Source organism: Notothenia rossii, assembly GCF_949606895.1.
Source record: "Notothenia rossii genome assembly, chromosome: 12".
In the NCBI taxonomy this organism is placed as follows: domain Eukaryota; kingdom Metazoa; phylum Chordata; class Actinopteri; order Perciformes; family Nototheniidae; genus Notothenia; species Notothenia rossii.
The window spans coordinates 3,717,235-3,744,006 of NC_136911.1; the positions used below are offsets into that span (position 1 = coordinate 3,717,235).

Sequence of the window (26,772 nt, forward strand, 5' to 3'; positions counted from 1 at the left end):
TAGTCCTCAGTGGACAGATGTAGATGTGAGTGATGGCATGACAAAGCCAAGCCTGATAAAAGACTTGTTACTGCAAATAAGAGCCATAGTGCCTGGATGTCTCTCAGAACAAATCCATTAGACCTGCAGGAGGCATGAGTTAAAGCCTGAGTGAGATGATTGTCAGCCCCGCAGCGAGCGACGTGTTATAAGTGTGTGGGCAGAGTTAGCAGAGTAAGAGAGGCTAGAGGAAGTGAAGAAACATCAGTATTTCAGTCAGCGTCTCATGTCCTTCACCAGCTGCCTCAGGGCTACACTCATCGCTCTCTAATAGCACTTCCACCGTGTCGCTGTTCCTTGCTCCATGTCTGCCTTTGGCTCTGAATGTAGTCCCACACACACACACACACACACTCACACTCACGTAAAGTCCACACACACACCCACGTATAGTCCACACACACACACACTCACACACACTCACGTAAAGTCCACACACACACCCACGTATAGTCCACACATACACACACACACACACACACACACACACACACACACACACACACACACACACACACACACACACACACACACACACACACACACACACACACACACACACACACACACACACACACACACACACACACACACACACTATGAGATTTGTGGCACTGAGGCTGTGGGAGCGTGTCTGCTGCTCTGGTTAATGTATAGCTCACAATCTATCCAACTGGGATGCAGAGACCCAGGGACTACGGACCCATACATCAACACACACACACACACACACACACACACACACACACACACACACACACACACACACACACACACACACACACACACACACACACACACACACACACACACACACACACACACACACACACACACACACACACACACACACACACACACACACACACACACACACACACACACATTTATGGGGCTAATATAAACACTTAAACCTAGTTCTAATAATGCTAATAAGCTTATTTTTGCCCTCAAAAGGATCAGTGAGGGCAATAAAGATTGATTTAATAGAATATATATTTATGTGTATCTCTCCATTCTTCGTTGTTTACCTCTCTTTATCTCTACCATGTTTATTCCAGCCAGCTCATACAACATCAGCAGACTGTGAGGTGATAGAGGAGACATCGCTGTGTGTGTGTGTGTGTGTGTGTGTGTGTGTGTGTGTGTGTGTGTTTGTGTGTGTGTGTGCTGCAGTAAACACAGAGGCTGTGTTCACTGGCTGACAGCCTCTGTTGTCTCTGTGGTCCAAACACAGAAGTGGAAAAGATCTATCAAATCAAACGCCTGCTTTTGTTCGGTTTCTTTCTCCCTCTGTCATCCTCATCACAACAATCCTTCTGTTTATCTCCTTCTTCTTCGACCTCCTTTTCTCCTTGCTCCTTGCTCTTTCTGTTATGATGTCTATCAGAGTCTTCTTCCACTATGTTGAGTCTATTGATGTGTAAAGTCTATTTGAGTTTGGTCTGTGTTGGCAGTGACTTTGTCCTGCGTGCCCTCAAAGCATCTGTGCTGGGTTAGTTGTGTGAAGATGGATGGCTGTGTGTGTGTGTGTGTGTGTGTGTGTGTGTGTGTGTGTGTGTGTGTGTGTGTGTGTGTGGGTGTGGGTGTGTGTGTGTGCGTGTGTGTGTCTGTGTGTGTGGATGGCGTTGTATTCCCAGGAGTCCCGGCGGTGTGCTGCAGTCGATACTTCTGGCTGGTAAGTGAAGTCAGCCATTACTTCAACCTCACTGAGTTTCTCAGCACTCCAGGTAGAGGACAAAGAGGACAAAGATATGGAAGAGAGGAGAAGGATAAAGCAAGCTGCAGCAATATGCAAATACTGAGAGGCAATCTTCCATCAGAGTAGGTACATGATAAAGCAGACCAAAAATAAAGCCATAAACCACAGCGACTTCTTAGGAGAACTTAAATAGGTTAAGGTAACATGCTTTTATAACGAGGGTAATCAAAACCTGAGGTGTGAAAGCAGACGATTAAGTGCTTTGTTAAAAACGATGGTATTGGTTGATTCATTGGGGAAACAATAACTGATGCAAAATATCCTGCATCACATATAATCTGGTTCAGCACTGCAGTGTTTCCTTCAAATACTGAGTCTGTGAATATGAGAGGGAAATCCACCAAGTCAATATTAGGGACACTCTAATGCCAGGTAACACAATAATGCAGATCTTTAAATAAGGACATTTTCATGCTAACACATTATTTTCAAGATTTTATAACCTTATCAGCCATGTGGATGCAGCTGGTAGTGTACGACCGAAATGACACTTTCAGTCCTATGGCGACATCTAGTGGACATACTGAGTCATTACAGCCTCTTTCAGTACATCGGTTATGATTTTTTAATGAATTCGCACAGTCCCTTCTCAGAACAGAAACAAAGACAACATAATGTGTACCTTAATGTCTTTTAACGTTCATTTAACGGTTGGAGATGGCTTATTTAAAGGGGATTAATGTTGCATTTCAAGGTTAAGTATAGTGTCCAAGCAAACTTCAACACACTCACCGTAGACCTTTCCCAGGAATAGCGTCTTGACCAGGTTGAACTGAGTGTCGGAGGCGTCAGGGAGGGTGTAGCTGACTGGAGGGTAATAATCCAGCTGAAACAGAGACATCATATATTAGTATCTGCTTTTTTTTAAAGAGAGCTGGTGAAAAACGACTGATTATTGATAAAAGACATCGAGCCTGCATCAGCACATTGAATAGGATGATGAAGTGAGAAGGTTATTGAGTGCTATTGGGTGCTGTAAAGCTACAAGTCTATGGCTACAACACATTGATATCAAAAGTAAAAAATGGCTCCCTCTTGTGGACAAAACTGTTCAACACACCTTTATAAGAGTCAAATAACTTATTACTTAACCACTAGATAACTAGGACTCAATAGCATCTCCACAAAGTCGGATTCAAACATGTTACTTCAAATGACATCATTATTATATGTCTCTCTTTTTTACTTTACTTTAAGATTTGTATAGAGCTTCTTCATGCATGTCATATACTGTTGTCTTCAATACATGTAGTGTTGCGTAAAAAAGCCCACATTTTGTTATTATATTATAAAAGAGTTCAATTATAAATGGACATCTGATTCCAAAATAATATTCAGATACATTTTTCATGTCTTTTGTATTAAAGGAAAACATGGCTAGAGAGAAATTGTCAGTTGAAGAGCGAAGGAGAAGAAATAGAGAGTACCAACGAAAGAGAAGAGAAAAATTAAACAGTGACCAAGAGAAGAAATATGACATGCAAGTAGAGGACAGACAGAGGTGGAAGAGGAGAGTTCAAGACAAAAAAGTAATACAGATAGACAAGATGGGAGACAGGGCATCTGAGAAAAGTATTGGAGAGAAAAGGTCCAGACAGAAAAGGTCCTACGAAGGTGCAGTGCAGGAGGCAGACACCCCCCCAGATAGTCCGCAAGATCAAGATATTCTAGAATACAATGCCAGAGAGTCTCGCAGACAGTAAAACACGAAAAAGGCATTCAAGAGAAATAAAAATGTTGAAAGAGAAGCTTAAGAATTTAACAAAGCAACGAAACAAACTAAGAAAAGCAATATTGCGCACAAAAAAGGCTACAGTTAAAACACCACTGGACTCTCCAGGGACAGAAACAAAGAAGATGCTATCAGGAAGCAACATAAGGAATCCAAAGCTCTTCTATTCCACAACATCATCAGAAGAGAGCTGAAGAAAAACAAACAACCTCCTGGGCCACGGCGCCAGAAACCAGCACTAAGTGTGTCATCAGGCAAGATCCTAAAAAAGTACCGTCTTCTTTACCAAATCCAGCAGTTTGGGCTAACTTACAAGCTAATGAGAGGAAAGGAACAGCCAACCAAGAAGCCAACATTCCTACAAGGTATCACACAGACTGTTCAGGATTTCTTCCTGAACTCTGCACGTGTGACGATTAGACTGACACAATCACCAGGAACAAGATCAAGCAGCAGAGAATGATCCTGACAGACTCCATGATCAACCTCCATACTGATGTTCTTATCAGGAACCCCACTGTAAAGCTGAGCTATTCTTCATTCTGTGCTCTGAAGCCCTTCTGTGTCACAGCACCAAAAGCATCTGATCGTAAGACCTGTCTGTGTCAAATACATGAGAATGCATGCTTAATGCTTGAGGTCCTTAGAATGTCTGGTGTTGTGAAGTCAAACAAACTAGATGACAGTTTTCAATTAGTTTGTTGCTCTCCAGCAAGTGAGGCCTGCCTTTTTCGCACCTGCTCACGATGTCTAAACAAAGGGACAGTTACAACCCAAGAGCAAGACCAAATCCATGTTCAGTGGAGGCAGTGGGAGAGAGTTCAAGAAGAGACAGGCAATGGAATCCACATCAACACTAAGCTTGTCCGACACAGTGGCAGCCTTTCAGAGCTCATAAAACTCTATGGGCAAAAACTCAGAAATCAAACCAGTTCAGTGCGAAACCAGTCAAAAGCATACATCAACACAATTGAGTCCTGTGATGAGAGTACAGCAATCGTCCATGTTGACTTCTCAGAATCCTGGAGATGCAATTATCAAACTGAAGTTCAGGCCTGCCATTTTGGACAAAATCTGGCACAGATAACACTCCATACTGGAATGTATTACACAAAGGGGGAAAAGGCAGCATTTTGCACACTGCCCGAGTCGAAGAGACAAGATGCTGCGGCAATCTGGACACACATGGAACCTGTCTTAAAAGACATCAAGACTAAATATCCACAGGTCACCACTGTGCACTTCTGGTCTGATGGACCAAGTAAACAGTATAAGAACAAGAAGAACTTTTTTCTTTTGTCTGCTATTCCACCTACACTAGGGTTTGAAAAAGCAACGTGGAACTTCTTCCCCACATCCCACGGTAAAGGCGCACCAGACGGCATTGGCGGAACAGTAAAAAGAACAGCTGACAACCTGGTACTGAGAGGAAATGATGTGACAGATGGACACACATTCTTTGAGAAGGTCTCAAACAGTCTGAAGGGTGTTCAGCTGCACTACATTGTAGAAGAAGACATGGAAAGATATGATACACTTCTCAGACCGGTTCCCTCAACAAGACAAATGCACCAGGTAATCGCCCATGAGAACAGGATCCACTACAGACAACTATCCTGCTTTTGCAGCAAGATGTTGGATTGCCAGTGCTTCTGCCCAGCTACCTTCTAATTTCAGGGCCCAGATGAACAGCAGAGTGATACCCGTAGGGCAAGAAAGAAAAGACCTTTAAACATGTTGTGGGAGGAGATGGAAAATGAGATGGGAGGGGATGTGGAAATGGAAGATGTGATGGAAGAGTTGGATGAGGAGCCATTGAACAGTAACGACTGTTAGCAGCCTTAATAATGGAGACTGGTTAGCAGTAGTATATGACCACTGGTGGCTAGCCAAGACCATTGCTGTGGATACTGAGCATCAAGATGTGAAAGTGGAATTTCTGCATCCCCATGGTCCAACAGCAAAGGTTAAGCCCAAGTGTGGCAAGAAGGATGTCTGTCTCTGCCCAGTTCAAGACATCATACTGAAACTAATGGGAAATGCATCACCAGTCCAATCAAGAACAAGAGAGATCTACAGTGTTGCCCCTGATGTGATGGACTTCATAGAGCGTGAGCATGTCCGACGCCTAGTACTCAAGGCATAAGTCCCTTGTGTGACTGCATTCATGCTTCAAAGCATAGTGTGTTTTTTCAATGTAAGCACCTCCTCAACACGTGTGTTCCTGCTCTCTTCTTTTCCCTAGTTTTGAAGTATGCCATGTTTTGCAGCATCACCTATGGCTGATTGTTAGCTTCATTACATTTCTTCACTTATTTTTTGTAATAGTTGGAAACGGTGCAATTTGTTATAGTTTGAAACGCTGTATTTACAGTTTGTTTATTTCAGTTGAATGACAAATATGTTCAGTATAAGACAAGGAGTTGTTATTTATGAATCTATTGTCACTTCCATCTGTTTAAAAAAGAATTTGTTCATTAATCAGAAATGCAAATACAATTTTGTCAACTCCGTCAGTTTCCTGTCAACACCCTCAGATGTATGTTTTTGTAATTTTTCTGGGAAAAAACTAATTCTTTCTTCAGTTTTTGTTGTTTAAGTAATAAAGGATCATCAGATCTACACCCTCTTGTGTCTTATTCCCTTAAGGATTTTTTTTCTTTAGTGGCAAAATAAAAGATAACATTTTAAAATACAGTTTTTTTTAAATCTGTGTATTCATAACAGTGTGAAATTAAGCCGTTAGTTTATATATTATATTTTATTGCATATAAGAGTAACTAAACGCTATACATCAGAACTTAAGATTCTTGTTGGGCTATTATAATTATATAATTATATACTTTTAGTGTGTCTGACGTAGTTGACACAAATCAAGTTTTTAAGGTGAATTTATAAAAAATGTGTTTAAACCTCCAGCCTGCACCTTTACATGGTTAAATAGCACAGATCTTAATCTACATGAATATATAACTCTAATCAATATAGTGTACATTTTCAAAAAATGTTTTTCAGAAAGTGTTTTGTCCCGACTCTCAAGAATCAGTACGTTGCATCCATACAGTATGGTTTCATATAAATAGTATCTGAACCAGAAAATGTAACATTATCCTAAACAAATGCTATCATTACTTCTTCTTTAATCATGATTCTCTGATTATTCTCTAGGAAAAAGAATAAATAATGCAATTTAATCCTCATATTCAGTGGTGTCAATATCTAATTTCACACTATAAAGTCACACCAGACGTTTAGTCAAGCTTTTCACGGCTGAGCCCAAACTTAAAAGCGATCGTCCTTCCTGAAAACAAATAGCTCTTCACCAGGCCTGCAGATAAATGATCACACAATAATTAACAATATGTTATTTCTAAAGTCTGCGATATGTTCAAAGCAATATCTCAGAACTAAAAACTAAAAAGGAGAAGAAGAAGCATCGTGTTTCCACAGAAGAGATGTGAGAGTGTGATGGAGGGAGGGAACACACAACTTTAATATCCCTTCAACATAATTAACTTGTTGTTGCTGTTTCACTGAAGTTTTCTAATTAGCTTGACGGCTGCATTCGGTGCAATCACACACACACACACACACACACACACACACACACACACACACACACACACACACACACACACACACACACACACACACACACACACACACACACACACACACACACACACACACACACACACACACACACACACACACACACACACACACACACACACACACACACACACACACACACACACAGACAGACAGACAGACAGACAGACAGACAGACAGACGGACAGAAAGACACACACACACACACACACACACACACACACACACACACACACACACACACACACACACACACACACACACACACACACACACACACACACACACACACACACACACCTGCTAAACCAACAGTTGATTGAAAACTATGACTTTTGTTTCTGTGTGGACATTTGTTCCATTGATGTGCTGAATAGCTGTTAGCAGGGAGCTAAAGGGTTGAGATGTGTGTGCACTTGTCCCATACAGAAAACACACACACACACACACACACACACACACACACACACACACACACACACACACACACACACACACACACACACACACACACACACACACACACACACACACACACACACACACACACACACACACACACACACACACACACACACCCTAATTTGCTTCTTTCCAAAAGCCAGGGTCTCAGTGGAGCATTGTGTGGGTTTGGTTTTCTGGAGGTTCTGGATAATGGGGCACAATTAAATTTCGCTTGGCTTATTTACTTTTTATCTGAGAAAACAAATTGGCTGCTCAGTCAGGGACGGCAGCCTGAGTCTCCAAACCCCACAAAAAGGTCCACAGAGGAGAAAAACTCGTGTTACCAAACTTTGTCGATTACAACCGCAATTATTGGGATCTTTTCCTTTTACGCTGCAACACTTAAGACAGTTTCCTCCCTTTAAGGCTGCTGGGCCTCTTCGGTTACACACAGTTTACAAAAGCAAATTAATCAGGGTTTAGACAAAGAGAAAATTAACAATGGGTGAAATCTATTTCCCTAACTACAAGCTTATAATGAATCTAATTTAGCCAATGTGCTGTATATATCCAAAGTACCTTACAGCACATTGAGAACTTCTACTGGTGGCAGCTCTGTTTCCTTAACGACGTCTGAGGGACCAATAAGACTCACTTCACAGATTACACTCCAGAGATCTCATCTTCTTCTTTGTTTCACTCAAATGAATAGTGTGACCTCATTATCCAGGAAACAACTGAGTTATTGTCTTTCCCTTCACAGCTAGAGCCATTTGCACAACTAATACAAACCCATCAGCAGCTATCAGAGGAGAGGAGAGGAGGGGGGAGGCGAGGAGAGGAGAGGAGAGGAGAGGAGGGGAGAGGAGAGGAGAGGAGAGGAGAGGAGAGGAGAGGAGAGGAGGGGAGAGGAGAGGAGAGGAGAGGAGAGGAGGGGAGAGGAGAGGAGAGGAGGGGGGGGAGGAGAGGAGAGGAGGGGGGAGGCGAGGAGGGGGGAGGAGAGGAGAGGAGGGGAGAGGAGAAGAGAGGAGAGGATGGGGAAGGAGGGGGAGGAGAGGAGAGGAGAGGAGGGGGGAGGAGAGGAGAGGAGGGGAGGGGAGAGGAGAGGAGAGGAGAGGAGAGGAGAGAAGAGGAGGGGAGAGGAGAGGAGAGGAGGGGGGAGGAGGAGGAGGAGAGGAGAGGAGAGGAGGGGGGAGGAGAGGAGAGGAGAGGGGAGGAGAGGATGGGAGAGGAGAGGAGAGGAGGGGGAAGGAGGGGGAGGAGAGGAGAGGAGAGGATGGGAGAGGAGAGGAGGGGGAAGGAGGGGGAGGAGAGGAGAGGAGGGGGGAGGAGAGGAGAGGAGAGGAGAAGAGAGGAGAGGAGGGGGAAGGAGGGAGAGGAGAGGAGAGGAGAGGAGAGGAGAGGAGAGGAGAGGAGAGGAGAGGAGAGGAGAGGAGAGGAGAGGAAAAGAAAGAATAGGATGGAAAGGAGAGGAGAGGAGGGGAGAGGTGGGGGAGGAGAGGAGAGGAGGGGGGAGGGAAGGGGGGAGGAGAGGAAGGGAGGGGAGGGGAGGAGAGGAGAGGAAAGGAGGGGAGAGGAGAGGAGAGGAGAGGAGGGGGGAGGGAAGGGGGGAGGAGAGGAAGGGAGGGGAGGGGAGGAGAGGAGAGGAAAGGAGAGGAGAGGAGAGGAGAGGAGAGGAGGGGAGAGGAGAGGAGGAGGGGAGAGGAGGAGGGGAGAGGGAGGAGAGGAGAGGAGGAGGGGAGAGGGAGGAGAGGAGATGAGATGAGAGGAGAGGGAGGAGAGGAGAGGGGAGGAGATGAGAGGGGAGGAATGGAGGGGAGGAGAGGAGAGGAAAATAAAGAATAGGATGGAAAGGAAAGGAGATTAAATGAAAGGAAAGGAAGGGAAAAGAGAGGAGAGGAAAGGTAAGGGAAGGAGAGGAAAGGTAAGGAGAGGAAAGGAGAGGAAAGAAAAGGAAACTAAATGAACAGAAATTAAATGAATAAAAGGATTGAAGAGAGGAGAGGAGAGTAATGGGGAGAAGAGGAAAGGAGGGGAGAGGAGAAAGGAGAGAGGAACCAGGGATGAGATATTCGTGCCTGGAGGGCCTCCTCACTTCCACGGGTAAACCCTGGTGAGATTTGAGAGGAAGTGAATCCAGAGAAGGGAACACTTTCTGATCTCTCCTTGATCTCTTTTTGATAGAAGCTAACCTGACGTTACCTCACAAACTGTTTAAACGGCAAACTCTCACTTCCTGCTCGGCTCACACACTTCAGCAGGAATGTGCAAATCCACACCTTGAAATAAGTCTGCTGGGGTTTCATGACCTAAATGAATCAAAGAGGTATTTTATTTTCTGGGTTTACTTTCTTTATCTAAATACATTATCCTTCCTATCAACCCCCTCCTCTGTTCTTCCTTTTCTCTCCGTTTCCAATGACCTCCCTCCTACACGTCTTCCCACTTGTTCTCCGCCGTGTCTTTGAACTAAACAGCCTCTTGTCTGGATGCCTTTAAGATTTGCAGCGGTGATATCAGAGCGCTGAGACCTCAGGTAAACACGCAGGTCTTTTACTCTGGAAATTGAATTTGATCCCGTGGACGGCAACATGACTGACTTTTATTGCACCTGACCGTCTGCCTCTCCTCTCACTGTTTTATCTCAGATCAAAGCTGCTGCAACAAGCCCTCAGACGAGCATTCAAGGAAAATATAATAATGGGTTGGTTAGGTTTCAAATGCTGATGGCGCACTGGAACCCACAAGAGATGCTTTAGTGAAATAATATGTGATCCAAATCAAACTCACACAAAAAGTAATTATCAAGTGTACGCAATTCAGTAAGATCATTAAAAAAACAGCATGTAGGAAAGCTTCTGCACATTTGTCCTGGTTGTAAATTATGATTAGAGTATACATTAGGCAGTGTTGGATGTAACTAAGAATATTTAAGTGCAATTGCAACTGTTCTTATCATAAAGCTTCATTTCCATTACTGATGTTTTGTTGTGTATTGTCCAATTACATATAATTAACTGCCCAAAAGCATTACAAATAAATCCAATTAGCTCCACCTCTTACAACTACAACAGAAAAATGCACCACCATAACAAATACAAATACAATATAAATACATCTGCAGGGGTAATTCTATAGCAAATACTGTATACTTTGATACTTTGAAAGTGCATTTCGCTGAAAAATACTCATGTTCTTAAGTTATATTTGCAGTGGGGAACAATTTTACTTAAAGGTAGGGTATGTAATTTTGGAGAAACCAGCTCGAGTGCGCTAGGATTTGAAAATACACAACCGGAAAAAATCTGCCCCTTCCTTCAGACTTCCTTACAGAGCCCCTCCTCCAACACACACGAGCGCGCACATGACCAATGAGGGCACGAGATAAGTTTGTGCACAGATGGAAGGCTGACAGGCAGGTAGGCCATCCAGTTACTTTAGCCGGGCCGGCTCAGATGATTGGTCGTGCTTATTACAGCGCCACGGCTTCCACAGATGACATTTTTTAATGTATTTTTTATCAAAGCACTTCAGATATTCATTGCTATCTGGATGTTAAGAGCATTCCATGGAATATAACAAAAAGTGTATCTGAAATAAATGACATACCCCACCTTATAGCAGAGGTCTGGGGAACCAAGGACTGTATTTAGAAACCTGTGCTTGCTACTTAAAAAGGCACTTAATACACACAACACTGACAAATTGTTAAGCAAATACAGCATCTTATTTACACATCTAACAGACACTTAGCGACATTAGCATTCATTTGGAGTCCTGTTTCTGGCCGCAGTGTAATCTCCTTTGAGCGCTTTGTTTATAGTCTCAGATTCCTAAGGGGAAATATTTGTCTCTTTAGGTTTTAAACGCTCTTCTTTGTTTCTTTGCTGTTAGGCGTTTTATATTGTCCAGCAGTTTAGTACCTCATTGGTGGATACTGATAGTGGCATTTGCTTAAGGCAAAATACTGCGTTTGCTATTTTCTGATCACTTAGTAAGCACCCTCTTTCTCCCTTGTCTTGCTCAGTGTTGCTCTCTGCTGTCGTCCTGAGCAGAATATGTCCCGCTCCTCACAACTTATTAGTGAGAGCTGTGACTCCTAGCTAGTAAATGAACTAAAAGCCCTCACGGCTGAAAGAAGGTAGAAGGCAGGCGAGGTGTTAATTAGACTGAGAAATTAAGATTGGTAGAGCAGCAGTGTGGAGCCTTTGTTGCGAGATGACCTGACGAGATCTCGCGTCCGTTGGTATGCACGCCCACACGTGTTTACCTTCAGATATTAAGAGCACGTTTGTACTCTGAAAAGAGCCCAGAGGCACTGAGGCAGCAACATGAAGAAAGTTTTACTCATCAAAGTTACCTTCGTTAGCTCCTGGCTGTTGATGCTTTATCTGTAAACTTCATCTGTTTTCTGTTCCCACAGTTCCCTCGTTGATTTCTCCTTTCTTCCTTGAATCCAAATTAGCACACCGTGCCCACCAGTGATCCTCTTCAAAGGGATCACTACTTTTCAACCTGGCCATGCTTTGTGGCGTTCAGTATACGAGGCGCGACTGCTGCAGCCAAATTGAAAGACCTAGATATATATTTCCATCACTTTATTGTTAATATGTATTTACTCTTTGTTTATTTGTGTGCAATGAATGTAATCCTTATTTGGGATCAATAAAATGTATCGAATCTAATCAATAAGATTATTAAACAAATAACAAGGAATTGGTAAAAAAATACGACAACCTGAAACACGAGTGAAAGGACCTTGCAAATGCAGTATATGGAATGTTAAAAAAATAGCCAAGATAGCTAAAAATGAAGCACATTTTTTGAGGAAAGATGGGAAAATGGACGACGTATAAAACACAAAACCTAACTAATGACCCTTCAATAAGATGTGACAATTAATGTAGGTGTTAAATGGGGATTTCACTTTTTTTGTGTATGCCTTTAACTCCATCAATTCTTAAAATGCAAAAAAGGAAGAAAAAATTAATATTTCAGTCACAAACTGGACACAGGGTGGACGATCAATATCTAGACACAACCATGTGTGATCGACCAGTGGAAGACATACTATGTGTTTGTGTTTGTGTGTGTGTGTGTGTGTGTGTGTGTGTGTGTGTGTGTGTGTGTGTAGCCCGCTCCAATCCTTCTCGATGCCACTAAGCATGGGGTGTGTGGTGTGAAGTGCTCCCTGTGGGATGATCAGCAGCTGCAGGAGGTGATTTGCTCAGAGAACCAGGACGATTCCTATTGGATGTTTCACTTTCTAATTTTCTTTCTGTCACAATTCTTCAGCCTGTGTGTGAATGTAGGTGATGATTCTCTCGTCACTAGCTATCTACATGCAATGAGAGGCAGAGAAGGGTTAGACTTATGGAGCAGAGAGGAGTGATGATTATTGGTTTGCAAACATACTGTGACTCATTCTGGCACTAACCTTATATTTCACTGTAATGATAGCAACACTGAAGCGGCTGAACGACCAAAACCCAGGTTATCTTTTCAGTTCAGTTCGGTTCGTCGACAGCATTTTAGGAAAAACAACTTGCCTGATTTTTACCAAATGATATCTGTGCTCTCCAATTCTAGTTTGGACATGGTTTATCAAAAGACAGGGAGACATTTTGACCAACATTAGAAAGCTTACAACTCATTTTCATTATAATCGTATCCTGGCTTGTTTTCGACTAACACTGTATTTATTATTTTATAATGTCTGTATTCATATTTGTCATTGATTTCCTTCGAGTCCATGTCTAATGTATTTATTTAAAAATCCTGAAAACATTTTGTAATTCATAAATAATGTTATCTTTGTTTATTTGAATAGTTTTTTATGTGTAAAAAATGATTGGTTGCATTTTATGTACGTCTCCCAATTTGCATGCTTTTTTCATTTATTTCCTATTCTAATTAAGTTCTGTTAAAACTACTTATTTGGACCAGGCAATAACTAAAGCAAATGTCGTCTTTGACCTAGATAACAATTTGAACCCTTATTTCTCTATAATAATTCCAAAAATAGATGCTGCGGATCGTGGTCAAGCGTTTTATTGATTGAAAGTAATCCATGAGACTATGAAAAAGATGGCACAGCTGATTGGATCAAATGTCATCGACATGTCGGCAAGGACATTAAATCCATCGAGAATAGACAGCGCAGAATGAAGGCAAATAGCTGGAATATAGATTATAATTAGTAGAGCAAGGTCATATACAATTATTGATATGATCCTCTCCCACAGTTCTTCAAATATACAGAGGAGGTGAATCTGGTTCATGCAATGCCTCCATATGACCACCAGGGGGCAGGTTGTCTCTCCATAAGTGAGCACGTGAAGTGAAGAAATGTAAATATGCAGCTACAATAAAAGATCCAATAAATAATAAAATATATGACACTTTCTAAGCAGAAGTGTAAATATGGAGCAATGATGAAAATGCAATGCACTTGTATAACGTGTGTAATATCATGTATATATTTTCTTAGTAGCAGGTTGGTCCATTATAGTATATTGTAACTTATTCTGTATATTTGTAATAGTGTATTATTTAGAGACTTATTTACAAGCTTCAATCACAAAACATTCCCCAGTTTTGGATGAATAAAGTATATCTAATCGAATTTTATGCAAAGTATTGCTATCTACTCTAATGCCACAATACATGATGAGCACACAGAGATTTCTAAGTTTTAGACTGCAAGCTGTTAAGAAGAGATTTAATTAAAGAAGTCAAGTTTTTCTAATTTTTCTTTTTCGTTCTTATTCAAGCCAAAGCAAATCCCTTTCTTGGCGGACCATAAACTGCAAAAACAAATGTATTCTGATCTGAAAGCAACCGATAACTGGGTTTCACAGAGGGCAGCCATCCATTTCGAGCCCTCCTTAAACTGCAGCCTGCAGCCAAATCGGAGCATTTCAGCCCAGAACAAAGTCTGTAATAGTTTAGCTGAATTCTCACTCCATCCCTGACAGATACGGACCGAGGCTAGGCTGTATTGATCTGCATTAAGCTGTTTAGCTGCACCCAACTCAAGAGCACACAAACCCACAGACACAGATATAAACCAATACATGTTCACAAATTCCCATGCATGAGCACACACATGTCCGTCGTGCTCTGTCTGACACACACAGATATGCAGTCACAATCACACACAGTCATACAAACACACACACAGGTCGATGCTCTCTCTGCTGCTATACTTAGGCTGTCTGCTGGAAGTGGATTAACAGAGGACAAGCACTCTCATCTGAGCCGAAGACAGGACACTTCTCCCTCCTCGGACTTAAAGGGTAACTTTGGTATTTTTCAAACTGCTCCTTCTCTCATGCTTTTGTCTAATGGGGACAACTGTTTTTTTAAAATTGGTTCAGTATTGAGCGCTGCAGCCAATGTAATCCTTCGTCCACTAAAAGTGTTGTTTTTGCCAATGGCAGACTCAGATTGCTAAGTGCCTGACAGCATTTTGGAAAGGACACTACAGAGAAATAAAACGTTTTACTTGACCTTTCACTTTATCCACTGGGTTTGTTATTGTGTCTAACCAAGTATCGCTCGTGGAGAATTATCCTTCTGACATCTCGATAGAGGAGACTTGTTGCCAGAAGACTAGAGTCAAAACGTGAGTAGGAGTGGAGAGAGGAGTGAGGGTGTTGTTAGAGCTTGTTGTGCTGGAGTACACTCAGTACAGAAAGCATAACTTCGATTTCAGAGCCAGATTTCCCCCGGCGGGACTTGGTTAGCTCAATAAAAAAAACAGACAAGATCGAGCAAAAGGTTCAAGTAAGAAATTCTCCTTAGGGTCCTCCACGATGTTGTCAGACACTGATGATGTTGTCAGTTGCATAAACCAACACTTTAAGTGGACATACAGTACACAGCCGTCTGAATCACTGTTGATAATACTGTACCAACGTTTTAAAAATAAGACTAAGAACACGTTTGGAAAAAAGGATCCAGGCTGAAAAACACCAACGTGATATGTTGGAGAGCGACCAGATGTGTGTGTGTGTGTGTGTGTGTGTGTGTGTGTGTGTGTGTGTGTGTGTGTGTGTGTGTGTGTGTGTGTGTGTGTGTACAGTACCTGGATGGTGATGCTCCTGTCGACCCGGGACATGTTGATGCTGTGCGGCTGTCCGTTGGCAAGGTTACGCTGGTCCACATCGATAGAAAAGGGCTCCCTGAGGCCTCCCAGGTTATAGCGCACCTGGAGAGAACCTGGAGAGAAACAGGAGAGAGATTAGAAACCTGCTCTGGTTTTATGAAGCTTCACACCTCTGCTTTTACACTTCTCTAAGATCATTTAAGCGTGAGATCTTATCAATAAATACCTGGCTGCAAAGACATTGATGACATCAAAGACGTGCCAGTTTAGTTCATAATAGACTTTTCTTCTTACAGAAATATTCTCATTGAACTGAACACTCAAGGTCCAAATGTAGTTTTCTTTTTGAAGTGATGGTGCAAGGAGGGGCGAGGGATAGAGGGCGAGACCCTGAATGATTGATTGGCCCCCAGCTTGACAGGGGATTATAGATAACTTCTTTCCCGGGGCAGTGGGAGTGCGGGGGGCCCGAGACTTTCCAGCTGCACCCCCAGCCAATGTGAGCATTTTGTAGTTGCATTTTTTATTTTTGCATCGATTGCTAAAACGCTAGATGGCACTGTCAATATTTTGTTTTTCGTATTTCATCAAAGCACTTAGCTGCCTGTCAGCGGCTCAGTGGGGGACCGCTGACCGGGGGGGATTTTCTTGGAGATTATAGAAGTTTCCAAACTCTGCAGCGAGGTCAGCCTTTAAAAATGTACTTTGCAGCACGAAACAAGTCCAAGCAGACTTCTTAGTGGTGAGCGACTGCAAAATGCGTGTGTGTGTGTGTGTGTGGGGGGGGGGGGGGGTATCTTACCATTCTGCCTTAAAACCACAGCCAGATAGTCCTGCGTCTTGGAGCTGACGTACATCAGAATAGCAGGAGCGTTGGATGTGCTGAAACTAAAGGCCACCTCCTCCTTTGTCAGATTCACTTCATGCGGCGTCAGCTGGTGCGTCAGGATCTTTGAGTCTCTGCTGGCTCCTGCCACTGCTTCGGGCAGGAAGTTGTACTTTACCAGAGTCCCCGCCTCAAAGAAACCCCCGACATCTGGGTGAGACCACAGAAAGATGCATGAACACACACGTAATGCAAACAGGTTAACACACAATAAGTACTTTTTGTAAACACCAATAAAAAATAAAAATAAAAAAGCCAGGCAACCAATCCATCTATGCAGGAAAAAAGCAGAAATCGAGACAGCCAGACAGAAATAAATGAAAAGAAAAACACTTCCATCAAACAGTAGCCACAGGGAGGCACTCATCAGCTCACACACGCCAAGACACAACAGGGTAGACATATTAAAGGGCCGGAGAGAGAAACGCACACATAAATATGTCTGTGTGCAGGAGGTGGAGTAAAGTGGGTGTTAAATTGCCGTGCTCCAACGTCTCAAAGCAAACAATACATTGTTTACCAATACATTAACAGACCTAATGGCGTATTCCAGCCTTTCCAGGAGGCTTATTGATTCTCGTAATCAAGTGTTGAAAGGAGTAACCTTATTTTTCTCAGGTCACGCTTCAAGGCTCCTTGTTTTGGTTTATGTGTGTGTGTGTGTGCACGCATGTACCATGTCCGTGTGTGTGTGTGTGTGTGTGTGTGTGTGTGTGTGTGTGTGTGTGTGTGTGTGTGTGTGTGTGTGTATGTGTGTGTGTGTGTGTGTGTGTGTGTGTGTGTGTGTGTGTGTGTGTGTGTGTGTGTGTGTGTGTGTGTGTGTGTGTGTGTGTGTGTGTGTGTGTGTGTTACTGAAGAGAAAAATAAACCACAATATGCGTGAAATGAAAGAGAATGGTTGCAGGGAAAGCAGAGTCTGGGACTGTGTGTGTGTGTGTGTGTGTGTGTGTGTGTGTGTGTGTGTGTGTGTGTGTGTGTGTGTGTGTGTGTGTGTGTGTGTGTGTGAATGGAATATATTTTGAAAAGTTTGCCAAAATGTACAGCCTTTATGAGTGAAGAATATTCATGTTCTGATGTTAAAGCTACATCCATCCTCTCCCACCGGACACACTGGTTCAAGCTACATTACTGAGATCTAATAGAAGATTTATTACTAGAAAATGGGGAGTGGTATCGTACAGAAAACCCCTCACTTCTGTTCAGCCACATTTCCATCCTCCAATCTGCGCCGCACTGATATCGTTTCGGGCTCTGGGAGTCTGGAGGGACCCATTTTACCAATTGTTCTGCGTTAACCAGGCGGAAAGCTTGTGAAGTTCTCAAATAGCTTGCTTCTCACTTCTCGTTCTGATGCGGCAGAATTCTTCACTATACGTGCTCATGGGTATTAACCGAATCAAACGCAAATCAGTCAAAATGAAGTATTTCTGACAGAGCAGCACGCTTGATTAAATTCCTTAACTCTGTTACAAAACAATATATTGAAAAACAAATCAACATAACAGCCTCAATATCTTTGGACTAAAGACAGAAAAAAGATTGCTTCTTGCCTCAGTTGTCACGTCAGATATTGCTTATTAGCCACCTCTTTAACTCCTGGCTCTATGTGCCATATTAGCACGCTAACGTTAGCATAGTCAGCTTCCAAAAGTTATAACTTGACATGAAGGAGGCCAGCAGACTGCCAATCCTCTCTGAAGGAAAGTTTTTCAATTCATAAATGTATACATTATATAGACATGTTTGTGTTTCAGAATTAGTAGCATTCATGGTTTTTACAATAGGTACGAAATATCCGATAATGCAAACCTTGTAAATGTGATTGCTGTTGTTTCTGTGAAAATACATTTAGAAAAATCTTTCCAGTTGACTTTATAATTGAAAAATGCTGGCAAAAAAATCTAATATTTGAATAACTCTGGCAATGCTCGAGGCCAAGTCATTATTTTGAGGTGACTCTGATTGTAGTTATTGATGGATAGAGACTCTTTAATCAAGATTGACTTTACTTTGTTAACAACACTCGATTTTGGAATTTAATAGTAAAAAATATGCTGGCTTGGAATCTAGATTCAACCAAATGTGGGGAATGATTTATTTAATAATTGTTTTAATATTTTCTAGGTCAGGAAGCCTCCCCATTCCCTCTCACGTAAGGTCTGGGTTCTAACATATCTAGAAATATCGTATCTAGAAGTATCGACAGCCCGGGTACATGGGGCAAAGGAGTCAACAATAGAGATGTGGACTTCGCTCATTGTGAACCTCAAGAGCATATTAGGATAACTATCTAATGGGGATGGTGATCTGGATGGGTGGGGGGTGGGTGGGTTAGGGACGTCACTGGGTTTTGTTTCTTTCTTTAGTTTTTGTGCTTTTTTTGTACTGTATTGCCTTTTATGTTATTGATTGTACCATTTGTTTAATAAATAATAAAACAATTGATCACAAAAAATATTTTCTAGGTCTTTATCCACTATGTATAAACGTATTTTATGGTTTATCAATGTAAGGTCTGATGTTTCCACCAAATTCTTACGAACATATTCTACCCTTCACGCTAAATGTGTCAGATTAGGAAGCTAATAACAGCTTCCTCAGTTTATTAGCTACAGGAGTAAATAAGAATCTACTTTCTATGTGACTAACTTTGAGAGTTGCAGCCTGTTGTCATCATTATAAAACCGGTTCAAACCAAGTTGAAACTTCACAAAGCGCTTGTGCAACAGGCCCCTATGTTGTTATCTTTAAAACCTATTCTTATATTTGATCTTTATTAAAAAACCCGTCAGAGTGTGTGGGGCTTAGTGTAACCTGTCTTAGGCTTTTCTGAGAAAGAAGAGAGACTCTGACTTGCTGCCCAGAGCCTCAGCAGCAACACACACATCTGTCTGGAAGCATGAGAGGGAATGAGAAACTCTGCTCCAGGGCAGGGGTGCGTGTGTGTGTGTGTGTGTGTGTGTGTGTGTGTGTGTGTGTGTGTGTGTGTGTGTGTGTCTGTGTGTGTGTGTGTGTGTGTGTGTGTGTGTGTGTATGTGTGTGTGTCTGTGTGTGTGTGTGTGTGTGTGGGTGTGTGTGTGTGTGTCTGTGTGTGTTTGTCTGTGTGTGTGTGTGTGTGTGTGTGTGTGTGTGTGTGTGTGTGTGTGTGTCTGTGTGTGTGTGTGTGTGTGTGTATGTCAGTGCATGAAAAAGTTGTGGAAAGAGAGCTGTGCGAGCATGCACACCTGCAGGTATGTACAAATGTGTGTGTGTGTGTGTGTGTGTGTCCATGTTTATGTATGTACAGGGCACGTGGGCTCCATGTGACCCTCAAGGGCAGAAAAGCATGAAGAATGAGAGTGTGTGTAATAATAATACTGCGGGCTCCCCTGAGCAGTGTGTAAATATGGATACAATGGAAATGCACTATGCAATTATGGCTGGCTTCATGCATTTTTCACTCGCTGAGAGGACGGAGAAAAGGGGGAGACGTTTGGGAGAAAACAGAAAAGGGGCAACTGGGAGAGGAGAGAAAGAAAACAGAGGGCCACAGAAATAAAAGAGGAGGGAGGGAGATGTGAGGAAGAAATGCTAATTTAGAGAAAGTAAAAGAGGAGAAAGGAGGGAGAAGAAGGCAGGGAACAGGGGGACAAATGGGAGAACATGGAGAATAAGGAAGGAGGGAAAAAGCCAAATTCATACCACCAATTTTAAGTCTTTTAAAAGTGTTTTTTTTAATAAATGTTTACATGGACTGCCCCCCCCCCGCCCCCCCTCCCTTAGGGGAATTCATCCACAGAAAACACACTGGACGCTGCATAGGTCAGAAACCAGAGGAGACTGTGAGGTCCACCGCAGACGGACCACTTTTGGACAAAATGTCCTCTCCATCAAAGGCAGCTCTTTCTGGAATAGCCTCCCAACTGAGATACGGGATTGTCCCACTCTCAATAGCTTTAAAGGTCAACTCAAAGAATGGTTGAGAAACAACCAGACGTGCAATCACCGCTAAATGCTCTTTAACACAGGGGTATCTCCTCTTGCACTTTATGCTACTCTTGTATCTTCTCTTGCACTTAATATGTCGTTGCTGCTATAGTGTACTGCCATGTGGTAAATACTTGTGTGTGCTGCTCTTGCTCTTTTGCATATCAAGTATTTATTTCTTGCAATGTTTACAAATGTCATGTTCGTATATGTTGTAGGTCAAGGACTAGGGATGGAAATTAGCTCAAAGCTAACATCCGGCATATTTACGCTTGAAGCATTATTTGTCTAAAGTGTTCATTAATGTGCAATGTCCCACGATTAAATGAAAATGAAATGAACCTGAGAAGTAGTGAATACAATAAGTGGACGAAATGGAAAAGGAGGAAGTGCAGGTTCAGGGATTAAGGAGAGGAAATTGAAGGAGGAAAATGTAAAGGAGAGAAACCAAAGAGGCAACATATTTGGAAAGTAAAGTATAAAAAGAGAACAAGATTTTAGATAGGAGGGCAGGAAGTACTTCAAAGCAAAGCAAGAAGAAGTAGAGGTGCATTGTAGATGAAAAGGACAGGAATAGAAAAGACACGAGAGAAGAGAATACAAAAAGAAAGAACATGAGTAGAGGGAGAGGAAACAATAAGGAACACAATGTGGTGAATGGAAACAAAGAAGACAACATGACACACACACACACACACGCACACACACACACCCCCCCCCCCCCCACACACCCCCCCCCCCCCCCCCCACACACACACACACACACACACACACACACACACACACACACACACACACACACACACACACACACACACACACACACACACACACACACACACACACACACTTTGTTTCTCTGTCATCTTGTCAGCCCCCTGCCAAGAGCACAGGGGAAAAAACACTATTAGGCTTTAGGAAACAAATTAATTCACGTGTCGGGGATCAACTCCCTGACTGGGAGCTCTGACAGCGCGCGGCTCTTCCCCCCCGGAGCATTTTAAGAAAACTTGTTTCGGGAAGTAGAACTTTAATGAATCCCTCTGAAACAAACACCATGTTGCAGCAATATGTGCAGGAGCAATGTGATAGTTCTCATCTGCAAACTTACAGAAACATATCGCTTAGTGACTTGGTTTGTTTCTGATCTCTCTGCTCTGCACTGTTTCAGCATTCAGCGAGAGCACTCTGAAATCAGGGGGAATTGGTGGGTAAGCACAATATCACTCCCGATCGATAGCTTTTATCATAAGCCCAAAGACTTTCCGCGCTTCCAGACTGAATGGGGAAGTGAGGACAATCACAGCCAAATATCACAGTGGGTTGTCAGGCCCATTGAAACACATCCACTCCAGCAGTAATCATGGCTGTCTGCCTCTGGCTTTGTGAACTAAAGACAGACTATGCCAGTGATCCATAGCTTCATAAAGACGCCTTTAAAACAGAGCGTTAAAGTGATAGCGGAGATATTATCACTCAGTGTCATCCTAAATCTCAGAAACAGAAAGGTAGTTTGTAAGGTGAGAGGAAGGGAATCAAATACATTAAAAACATCCTTTATCAGATCCTGTTAGATGCCTCGGGGAATTGCAAAAATCCTCGCAGTGCTGGCATAGGTGGAATAAAACCTGGCATCAAATTGAAAGCCCACACAAAAAGAGATTGATTTTGTCTTGCAATTGAAGTTTTCAAGATGAATACCAGCGTGACGCATTCGTGGCGTTTATAGCCTCGTGATCTACCTTTCGATTGGACGCTGAAATTCTCGTTTTCTAAAGTGCCTCTCACCTCTGATGCAGAACGGGCCGTCGTAGGCGGAGTCGCTGCAGTCACACAAGTATCCGTTGTACTTCTCCACACACTTCCCTCCGTTACGGCAGTACATCCCAAAGCTGGTGCAGTGGCCTTGGCATCCTGGTTTGACCCCGGGCGTGACCTTCGCCCTTTCTTCCAGGTCCAAAGTGATGCCGTTCATCCGGAGAGCTCGGATACATCCCAGAAACCCCCGCTGACCCCCTGCAGCACCTGAGGGGGAGAGGTAGATGGGAAACAAATACAAAACAGGTAGGGAGGTGAGAGAAAAGTCAGGGTCACAGAAGACATGTTCCAATGTAAGAGGGTGTTTTAATCTCTTTTGGTAATATCGTAGCGCCCGGAGGAAGACACTGATGTCCCGCTAATCCCTCAGACTGTGACGCCGCTCCTCAAACAACCTTCAACTCCTTTTATTTCTTCACTAATTAAAACAGCCTAATGAACACTGTGTCTTAATGAACATCTCCAAACCATAAACTCTGAAAAGAAATTGATAAACAGTCAAACACACACATTTTGAAACACACCTCACACAGCGATCTGAACGAGTCAATAGAAACATTAATGCTCAGCCTTGGGGCGTCGATAGCCATTCCTCTAAAGTGCCTCCATCGTCATTCTGGCCGTGCACCATTACAGTCTAACTACCCATTAACTTGGACAGAGTAGGGGTGTTAAACAGATTAATGTGCAGCTAAATGACTAGAGCAATAAACACACTCATAAACATGCACCCACAGGTATAGACTCAAGCATCACCAGCACACCCACAGAGAGCAGATTCACTGTATGGATACACAAACACAAGAGCGGGCAGAGAACACACACACACACACACACACTATCATTAACAAGAGCCGGGGGGCATTTTAGTTATTAAAACCTCTCCATTGCATCCTTTAGATTACAGAGAAGTGTCCATTCAAGGAGACATGATAAGGAGAGCAGACTTTAACACACACGTCCCCAAAAGCTGCATGTTCCCACCTCACACACACACCTCTGTCACACACCTCCACCTACAACACAGTTCTGACAGGATGACTAATGCATGTTCTTGATTTCCTCCAGTAGACACCTATCAGGTTGGCTCTCACATGCTTTCTCCACTTTCCATTCCCACACAGGGCGTGACTTTTGGTAAACCTGCTAATTAATCTATTTTGTACCTCTGATTGGCTGGAGGTTTCTGCCACCTGTTTACCCAGATCCAATCAGCCTGTGATTAAAAAGACAGCCGGCTCTGAGGCCTTGTGGAGACCAGGGTGGACACACACACACACACACACACACACACACACACACACACACACACACACACACACACACACACACACACACACACACACACACACACACACACACACACACACACACAGACAGACAGACAGACAGACAGACAGACAGACAGACAGACAGACAGACAGACAGACAGACAGACAGACAGACAGACAGACAGACAGACAGACAGACCCACACCCACACCCACACCCACACACACACACACACACACACACACACACACACACACACACACACACACACACACACACAGACAGACAGACAGACAGACAGACAGACAGACAGACAGACAGACAGACAGACAGACAGACAGACAGACAGACAGACAGACAGACAGACAGACAGACAGACAGACAGACAGACAGACAGACACACACACACACACACACACACACACACACACACACACACACACACACACACACACTCACACACACACACACACTAGCTGATACTTACTGAAATCAATAGAGGCTTATATATATTTTTGTATTGGGGTTGAGGCTGTCACAATATCCGATTTTCATTCCTTGATGAGCGAGGCTAAATCATAAAGTGTAGGCAGGAGAGGTTGTGTGACCGTACACAAAAGTGCTTCAGACAGTGGAACACGTGTAGTGTGTGTTCACACCGATTTACTCATAGGTGATGCTCATGGCTCAAGGGCATGAAACCCTGTAACGACGTGCTAATGAGGAATCATTGTATATTCATTAGGTTATAGACATTAACACATGCACACATATATTCAGGCCAAATCACCAATTAGAAGAGAAATCGTAAATGGGAACCTTTCACCTTGGCTGTGAGATTGTTAATGTTTGTGTTGATTTTATATTACTGAGTAATGAGGGAAAAATGAGTAAACATGCAGTAGGGTCTTAAATACAGTACAGAGTTAAGGGAACATACATTATGCATTAATACTGTAGGTACCTGGACAGCTCTTTTAATCAAACTTGTATCTCATGTATACTAACATCTGCATGTTCACCTTATGACATTGTAAAACCTTTTGGAGTTGGGAGATACTATCATATACTAGTGCTTTATATATGTTAATCTATAAATGTGCTTTTTTGCCCCGTAATGTATCACTGCACAGAATTGCATTGTGTTAATGGTACGGTATGAATAAACTAAAACTAGCGCATCACAGATTGATGTCTCTGAAAGCCATTTCATTTGCAATTGGTGTTATTGTCTGTCCAAAATGTCATCACTTTATCTCATATGACACCTGTGTTAAATTGTCATAATTAGCATATAAAGTATTGAGTTATGGCCGAAAACTTTAAATGTGGTCACTGTGACCTTGACACTTTCTTCAACAAAATCTAATCAGTTCATCCTTAAGTCAAGTTGACGTTTCTGTCAAATTGGATATAAATTAATCCATGGGGACTGGCGGAAAAGACCATTTATTGAAAAATAACTACCTGGCTAAACTTGAATCACCACTAGTCTGGAGCTGCAATTAAATCAGATGCAATGAAACACATGTGTAACCTCTAGGTGAGGTCTGTGTACATGTTGTGTGTCACAGAGACATTTGATGACACTCATTAAATGCAACCTACTGTCTTTGCAGGTGAGCGATGCTGGTTTTCCTGTGAAAGGTGTCGCACACATGCAGCGAGCAGAAACAAGCAACATGTCCATCCATGCAGACAGAAAAACAGAAGAAGGAAGGACAGAAAAAAACAATCCAAACGAGAGAAAATTAAGTAAAAACATGCAAAAAACATAAATAAACAAAAGTGTGATAGCTAGTATTAATCAAAAGGGGGATACAAGAACAGATGGTGGCATGCAGTGAATACAACGTGGCATGATGGATAGCTGTGCGTAGGTATGGAGTGAACTGGAGAGGTAAAAGTTAACAGAGTGAAGTCGATGACAGCCGGCTGATGGTATAACATTTACTCTCAGGGCCATTAGAGCAAATGAGCCACTGTGCAGTAAACACTAAAGCAATCAAATGCTTGATGAGGAGCATATTGATTGAGAAGGGGATGATACAGCAACAGATATGAAACCGGGTTCAGCAAAACTTCTTGTTATATCCCTCCTGTGAGATGATATGAAACCATAGAAGCTGATTATGATAGAAATTATTTCAAGGTTGCATCCATTTCATTCTGAGAAAATGTGTGAAGTGTCGGGGGAAGAATCAGTCGGGTTCAGATCAAAATCCTCCCCGCTCTTTCCAAATCTCTCCATCAAACACAGAACGATCTGTATCTTTTCTTGATGTCAGAGGCCAAACAATGAAGCGCTTCCCTTCAGAGTCTGGGTCACTTCCTGTGTAGCTCCTCAAAGCAATCCTGAAGTGAGGATTTAGGGAGGATTAGAGATCAGATATGAAACGGTGCTGACACTTCCATGGCTGTTACCAAACCTGCTTTCTGTCTATCCTCCACTATCAGGTGTGTGTGTTTGGACGAGCCACAGACAACAGGCCTCCTCTTGTCTTCACTGAATAGAAAACTCAGAATACACAAATGCAAATGAGGCCGAGGCGCTACCTGGAAATCATTATGTTCCTGGTTTCATAGCCGCGAGTCGCTCGGTGACGAAACCTCTCTCGCACCTTTCCATTTCACTAAATGGAAGTGCAAATACACTGAGAGGCAAATTGGGACATGATAAGATGAGAATGCTTCAGCGGCGTTCGCGTCAGCAGAATTGATGAGACGGTGGAATTATATTATAAACGGGGATCGGGAAGGGGGGGTTAAGGCTATCACGTCGGGACGCCTGATTGGAATTTGGAACAATCTCCTCTGAGCAGAACTTATTTCCAGCTGATAGTAGGAAGTCTGTGATCCGCCTCAGCACTTTTCCTCCCATCCGCAAATCCCTGAAACTGTTTCAGCCCTGGAGTTTGGTTTATAGCGCATTGACAGCTCAGCACAAAAGGGGGAATTAAACAGAGAAGTGAAAGCAGAGGGAGAAAAATTGGACATATCTGCTGCCATTTGAACTGCGGATGAGCTTGAGAGGGCATTTTGTGGAGGGGGGGGAGGCAATAAGGAACTAAAGAGACATCTTTAACCAACTGTGGGCATAATTGGTGTGAGGATAAGGGCACGATGAGTTTG

General features: G+C 42.8%; 1 protein-coding gene across 1 annotated transcript in view; it reads right to left on the bottom strand.

The window, feature by feature from the left end:
• The window catches only part of cntnap2a (contactin associated protein 2a), a 317,081-nt gene that overhangs the window by 14,346 nt on the left and 275,963 nt on the right, over positions 1-26,772 (bottom strand). The window contains exons 20-23 of the mRNA XM_079661019.1: positions 22,340-22,576; positions 16,502-16,735; positions 15,679-15,812; positions 2,534-2,627 (exon numbers count right to left, since the gene is read on the bottom strand). Coding sequence (XP_079517145.1) covers positions 2,534-2,627; positions 15,679-15,812; positions 16,502-16,735; positions 22,340-22,576 — 699 coding nt within the window. The remainder of the gene's footprint in view (positions 1-2,533; positions 2,628-15,678; positions 15,813-16,501; positions 16,736-22,339; positions 22,577-26,772) is intronic.